The sequence below is a fragment of the Anneissia japonica genome, unplaced genomic scaffold (assembly GCF_011630105.1).
Source record: "Anneissia japonica isolate Jap-2015-1 unplaced genomic scaffold, ASM1163010v1 scaffold63145_len21798_cov261, whole genome shotgun sequence".
In the NCBI taxonomy this organism is placed as follows: Eukaryota; Metazoa; Echinodermata; class Crinoidea; order Comatulida; family Comatulidae; genus Anneissia; species Anneissia japonica.
Window position 1 is genome coordinate 5,221 of NW_022696194.1, and position 6,836 is coordinate 12,056.

The 6,836-nt window shown below is 37.3% G+C and overlaps 1 protein-coding gene across 1 annotated transcript in view; it reads right to left on the minus strand.

Annotated features, from left to right (window-relative positions):
• Nucleotides 1–249: 249 nt before the first annotated feature.
• Nucleotides 250–6,836, minus strand: part of LOC117101743 (ras-related and estrogen-regulated growth inhibitor-like) — a 10,979-nt gene continuing 4,392 nt past the window's right edge. The window contains exons 2-4 of the mRNA XM_033241783.1: nt 4,817–4,866; nt 4,028–4,341; nt 250–2,486 (exon numbers count right to left, since the gene is read on the minus strand). Of these exons, the coding sequence (XP_033097674.1) occupies nt 2,068–2,486; nt 4,028–4,202 (594 nt within the window). The 5' untranslated portion in view covers nt 4,203–4,341; nt 4,817–4,866 and the 3' untranslated portion in view covers nt 250–2,067. The remainder of the gene's footprint in view (nt 2,487–4,027; nt 4,342–4,816; nt 4,867–6,836) is intronic.

Genomic DNA, 6,836 nt, shown 5'->3' on the forward strand with positions numbered 1-6,836 from the left:
AGATGTGTATAAGAGAGAGCGACACTGCTGGCGGCGCATTTCATAATAGTATAAACATACTACAGTATAAAAAATCATATAAAATACATATAAAAATAACAGTAAAAAATAAGAAAAATGGTTGTACGCGTCCAGAATGATGGAAACTATCTCCGTGTCTTTTTTTTAATGGTAGGTTTTGCTCTTGCTACAATATTAGGTTGCCGCAGTCAGGTAGTATTAAAAAAATATACAACACAGCTTTACCAATTCAACTGGCCATTTAAACAATATTGTTTATTATTACGATCGTTTACGTTTGTTGTTTGAAGAAATGTAAATATGGAAATACAGTTCCGTTAGAAGCAAAATACGAGACGAAACCCGAAAATTACTTTCACACGACAGATTAGTACATTTCGTACTGAAAGAAACCATAAAATACATGAATCTTTATTATAAACGACAAATACATGGATTGGTATTAATCAATTACATATAACGCTTCAAGGTATATTTTTGGAATTTACAAAAATGCTCTTAATTGATCCCTTTTAATTGGCTTTTGTATATGGCTATTTCCGAAGTACACAGAAATTATCTCTTAAACTACGCCTTCTCATTTCTTCGACAATTAACTGCATTCACATCGGATCTGAACGCTGAATCTCAACGTCCTAAATCTTACACACGGATTCGATTTTCTGCTCGCTTCGGTAGGCTTTCTGATCCGAAAATTCGGATTCGGTGTGAATACACTTTTAGTAGATGCTCCTTGAGTGGATTAAATAACTACGGGCTGAATTGTAACCAGTGACGTATCAAGCACCCCCTAATCATTCAGGCCCCCCTCCACTTCACCTTAGCGCCCACCCCATCATCCCCCATTTCCAACAAGCTTTCAAAAATTCCTCGAAAGTTTAAGGCATGTGCATACAATCATGTTGTGGTCTGCATTATATCGCTTATTTGTATACCCCCTGACATCGTTACACTTAAAGGTATACGGTACGTAGGGTATACGGTACCGTAGGCCTGTAAGCCTACTGTAGATCTAATTTGTAGTGTTACAGTCGCTGGACTGGAACAATTGCAGCCAACATATAGACCGTTTGGTTTATATACGGTATGCCTTGACTTGACATGGACATTTATTTAAATTAATGAAATGGCATATTTTATTCATTGTCATATAGGAAATTTTTGCATTTACCGCGATTTTGTAGGCTTACTGATTAGGCCTATGCCTGTTTGTGATTTTTCTGTTTTCAGATTCTGCCTCAATAGTTTGAAGAACAACCTAAATAAATTTATTTTATTAATTAACTCCCTTAATTTACAAAGCTTAGGTCTACTTTCTAGCTTAAATAACCATCATCACAAATCTTTGAAAATGGTAGGCCAACAAGAGATTCACAATTCAAGGCCTATATGATTGTGGCATCGTCACAAATCTTCGAAAATGGGACAACTGAACATGATGTTTATCTCAATGTGATAATAAATATTAGACATATGTATGTAACTTATGTCACCGGGATTAGAACCGAAGAATTCCCTGATTACTTTTGCTACTGTACCACACCTTTGGATTTTCCCATTAGGATACCGTACATTAATTGTTCTTAATGTAGGCCTTTTTCGTACTAACCAATAAGATATTTGAACGTGCGTTTTTACATTAACCTTTTAACAGTCTCTTGCCTCTCATCAATTTTGAGGCATGGGTGACCAAGCCTAATTTCTTCGAAAAATAAAGAGAAGAAGCAAAATCCAAGATTCCCATAGGGTTCACATAAAACAAAAAAATGTTTGTTTCAACGTGCTCACCGGAAGTTCAACTGTCCAATGCAAAGTTTGTAGTATAATCTAATGGACGTTGACATATTTGATGATAGGGTCTGTGATGATGACAAGCAGTCGACGACGAGAAACCACATTCCGAGGTATTTACGATATTTTGATTGCCAGCATCAAAACAACGCATGCATTAGCACTCTTTCTCTCACCGATGCTAACCTTTTTCGGCTTGTTCCTATTATCCATACGCTGAACTATATTTACGTCACTTCTGCTTTTCTGGAAATCTTAATGAATGTTATTTATTTTCGTAAACATTCCTTTTAGAACTTGTTTCATTTGCTGTGACGTTGAACTTTTTCTTCGCTGTTTGTTATCCATCGTTTTTCTCCGTCGAACCTCTCGAACAAGTTCATAGAAGGCTTCATGCCCATTTCTATCACCTAAACAAACCGATGTTTCAAAAAATGCACATGCTAAATCCTCAGCTAATTTTTCTCCTTCTTCGTATGACACTTCACGATTGTGTTCCAAATCGGTTTTATTTGCCAATATCACCATGGATACATTACGCGCTTTTTTAACTTCGTCCAAATAATTTTTAATTCGGAGAACTCCATCAAAACTACGGCGGTCTGTGACGCTGTAGATAACTAGAAATCCCTCACCCCACCGTATTTGACCCTCACGATGATTATCACCTGTCTCTTATACACATCTTTCGGATTCGGTGTGAATACACTTTTAGTAGATGCTCCTTGAGTGGATTAAATAACTACGGGCTGAATTGTAACCAGTGACGTATCAAGCACCCCCTAATCATTCAGGCCCCCCTCCACTTCACCTTAGCGCCCACCCCATCATCCCCCATTTCCAACAAGCTTTCAAAAATTCCTCGAAAGTTTAAGGCATGTGCATACAATCATGTTGTGGTCTGCATTATATCGCTTATTTGTATACCCCCTGACATCGTTACACTTAAAGGTATACGGTACGTAGGGTATACGGTACCGTAGGCCTGTAAGCCTACTGTAGATCTAATTTGTAGTGTTACAGTCGCTGGACTGGAACAATTGCAGCCAACATATAGACCGTTTGGTTTATATACGGTATGCCTTGACTTGAGCAAATTCATGCTATTCGTAGATCTACTACTGTAATTACCATAGAGTGTTTTAATATTCAATTAGGTCTCATTTATCAAATGCCAATTGTAAATAGGCCATATACTTAATTGCCCATTTCCTTAAAGAATAATGTTGCATTCTTTGTTTTTATTGTTAATACCATTGGCATATCTGGGGGAGGGGGGCTCATGTCCCCCTTTGGGCAAGAACAAATTCTAGACCTACCTTTTCAGGAACCGTGAGGTGGAATTTTTGTTACAATGAGAAAATTGGAAGTCGGGAAATCTATATTCCCGTGGCGACATCTAGGAATAAAATTTTCGCGGGGAGGACCCTGAAAACCCCTTTCTGATCGCTTGTGATGTCATTGATGGATGGTCAATGAGCGTATAAGTTTAGTAAAACAATTAACTAAATTGTTAATCGATTCATGGAAAAATGATACGTATGCAACGTATGTATACAATTACACACATAATAGGCCTATAAAATAAGAATGAGAAAAGTTGACCTGACCGTTTTCAAGAGGGAAAAACCTTTAATTTTAAAGAACTTAAAGTGTCATTAAAAGACATTTCAGAAGTCGGCAAAGATCAATTCCCGCCATATAGGAATCAAAATTTTCCCGGGAGGACCCCGAAAACCCCTTTCTGATCGCTTGTGATGTCATTGATGGATGGTCAATGAGCGTATAAGTTTAGTAAAACAATTAACGAAATTGTTGCCTGGTAATATTTTACTCTATAGGGCCTAGCCTATTTGTATAATGAAGGCACGGTTTTGTCTAGGACCATGGTTTTTGGCCAGTACGGTAGGTCTATTTTACTTATTGTATATCCATTATATAAATGTGAAGGGAAATTCAGTTATGTAAATTGGACATTTTTTCTAATTTACTATAGGCTCTTATGAATTTTAGCTACAAACTGATCACAAATAGAAACGATGTGGCCTTGCGATTTCAACTTTCATTTTTAGGAATTTTCGTTTCCTTGAATTCCCTACACTCATTTTAAACGGTATTTATGAACTTGGCCACAGGGGAATGTGTTGTGATCTTTTAAATTTGAAAAGTATAATTTAGAAATATAAGACAATTTGAGAATTATTGTTATCATCACCATCATTATTGTTATGGTTATGATTATCATCATCCCCATCATCAGTTATCATCTCAAACCTACCAGATTTTCCAACACTCGAGTTGCCGAGTACTACTAATTTGCATTCTGATATTTTAGTGTTGGTAACGGTGTTGCCTCCGTGATTCGGGGCAGGAACCGATAGCCGAATCATGCCGTATCGTCGTGTTACTCTGATATTATTATTCAGGTAGAAAATAACGACTTCTCCTTTTGACTAAACGGACCTCGGGCTATCCTCTTCCTTTGGTTAAGAACACAGTCTGTGTTAGTTTAGTCACTCTCCAAAACTCCTGTGAAAATAAATCCAGATTCTTGTTTTTCTATTCGGGTGCATTTTCGCATGAACTATTCAACGAGAAAAATAACATTCCATTATTTCTATCTAATTAATATGTGATGGTAGACATTTATTTTTGTATTATATACGGTATAAAACGATTTCATTTACAGTATGTCATTGGTCGTGTATGATAACAAACAAGTTTATATTCATAGTAAGTGTCTCATAAGATAGTACTGTATCATCTGCTAAGGATACACACGCCCACCGAGAGTTAGATCATTGTCATTTTCTTATATAGAACATTTACTATACATCCCTAAATATAATATAGGCCTAGGACAAATATAGCAATTGCAATAAACTTAAAATATAAATATAAAAATATGAATATAATAAACATAATGTTTTAGATGTATTTTGACTTTTGCTTTTTTTTTTTTTTTTAGAAATATACTATTTACATTGTAATGTAGTCCCGATACCTTATGTTTTCACGTGATTATCAATCTTCATAAACGAGACGATCATATCACTGCAAAATATAAACAATGTCGGTTTATATACCGTACCGGATGTAATTAAAGCTGTTACACTCTAGCCTAGGTGAAATGAGAGCGTCGGTTGGCCAGCAGTAAGAAAACGAGATTGGACGACATACACTTGGACAAGAACATTAGGCCTGCAACTGTCAATTCGTGTGTTGGTTTAACACACTGTAGATTTATTTTGATGTGACGTAATACTGTATACAGAGGACAGAAGAGTGCGTACAATACTACTACTACTATATATATATATATATATATATATATATATATATATATAAACCATATATTGTACTTATAGATAGCATGTTTAATCAGGTTTAATGATGACACTTCACCTTCGGCATCCGGATGTGGATGACACGTGGGCACCACTGAGGTGTATACGTCAGTGTGAAGAAATGTATAGTAAAATAAAATAAAACTAACTTTGTCCTTGTATCGAAATAGAAATAGTATACAGTACTTTGCTACAATGCGCATCATAAGCCGCCCACTGTCCCTGTAAAAGAGGCCAGCCTCCAATTTAGGTTCCATTGCAAATTTAGATTCCGCGCACCTAAATTCTATAAACTTGTAAGCTCCAAATAGTTTTAGTGAAAACTCACAGTTGGTAAAATACATTCTTATGGACATATTGTGTCACAGCCTAGGTAGTTACTCGTCCGATTATTCCACTTGTTCATTTACAGTAAATTTAAGACTAATCCAAAAAATGGTAAGGGAAGTTCACGTAACACCTGAGCATGGGTTTCCGCGTAGACAAGAGCCATCCCATGAGAAGTGACACATTTTCGTAAACGTGTATCACCGTAACATTAATTGTAAGCGGTTCGTTTTCCAAAATGCACTTCACCCGATTTTAATACAATTCCCTTATGTTTCTGGTGTCTTCTCGGATAATTTGGCTTGTGTGCACTTCAAAGAACCCAGTACGGTACATCTTTTCTAGACCAGTAGGTGTTACCCCGATGTTTCTGGTTCATACAGCCCCTTTTGTGGACAGACGAGAGATAGCTGGTACCGGTTTACCATCAGGTACGAAGAGACCCTTGGCTTATGGGAGCAGCAAGTTATTGTACGAGCTAGTCCATGGACACCTCGAGCGTTTTGAGACTTCGGTATAAAGGGGTATATAAATCGAACTACATTCCATTACAGTTAAGCTATCACAATAACAAATACAGACACGGTTTTCTGCTGGTTTCAACTAAAAACTCTATTTAATTGCCATTGGTTGATTGACAGATTCAACATCTGCCGCGTTCTGTATCGTGTTAGGCGAGAATTCACTATTTCATCTGCGTTTCCAATTGCATACCCATATATGTAAGTATTACATGTACAGTATCAGTATTGACTACCCTGTGTGACAACGTAGAATTAACATAGCTTTAAAACACAATTTCAAAAGCCAATTTTGCGCTCCACTCCATTACAGAAAGACAGGAAGTCCTTATGAAGACGCTCAACGTCATCTAGGGATTCTAAAGACCAATGATCGATGCGGAAAATACCTAAGAAAACACTTGACGCGCTCCACGTATTTGGTTCATATCGAACATAACAATAACAGACCATGATTGACATGGCTACGATGCGGTTTCACATGGAACATATCAGGCAGTGGCGTAGAAAAATATTTTTCATTGGGGGGGATGATTGGCGTGTTAGCCAGTGTCGTAACAGGCGCGGGGTGGGGGGGGCAGGGGGAAACTGCCCCTCCCTTGACGGTTTTTACCGGGCTGCCCAAGCCATCGTACCGGGCTGGGTAATAAGAGAAAAGAAAGAGGGGAGGGAAAGAGAAAGAAAAGAAAAGGAAAGAAAAAAAGAGAAAAATAAAGACAAGAATAAAAAGGAAGATATCATAATGACCAGACTCGCAACACCCTGCAACCCCTTCTCCACTTCAAAATCTCATAACTCCTTTGATCTATGCTGCCCGATGGCGTAACCA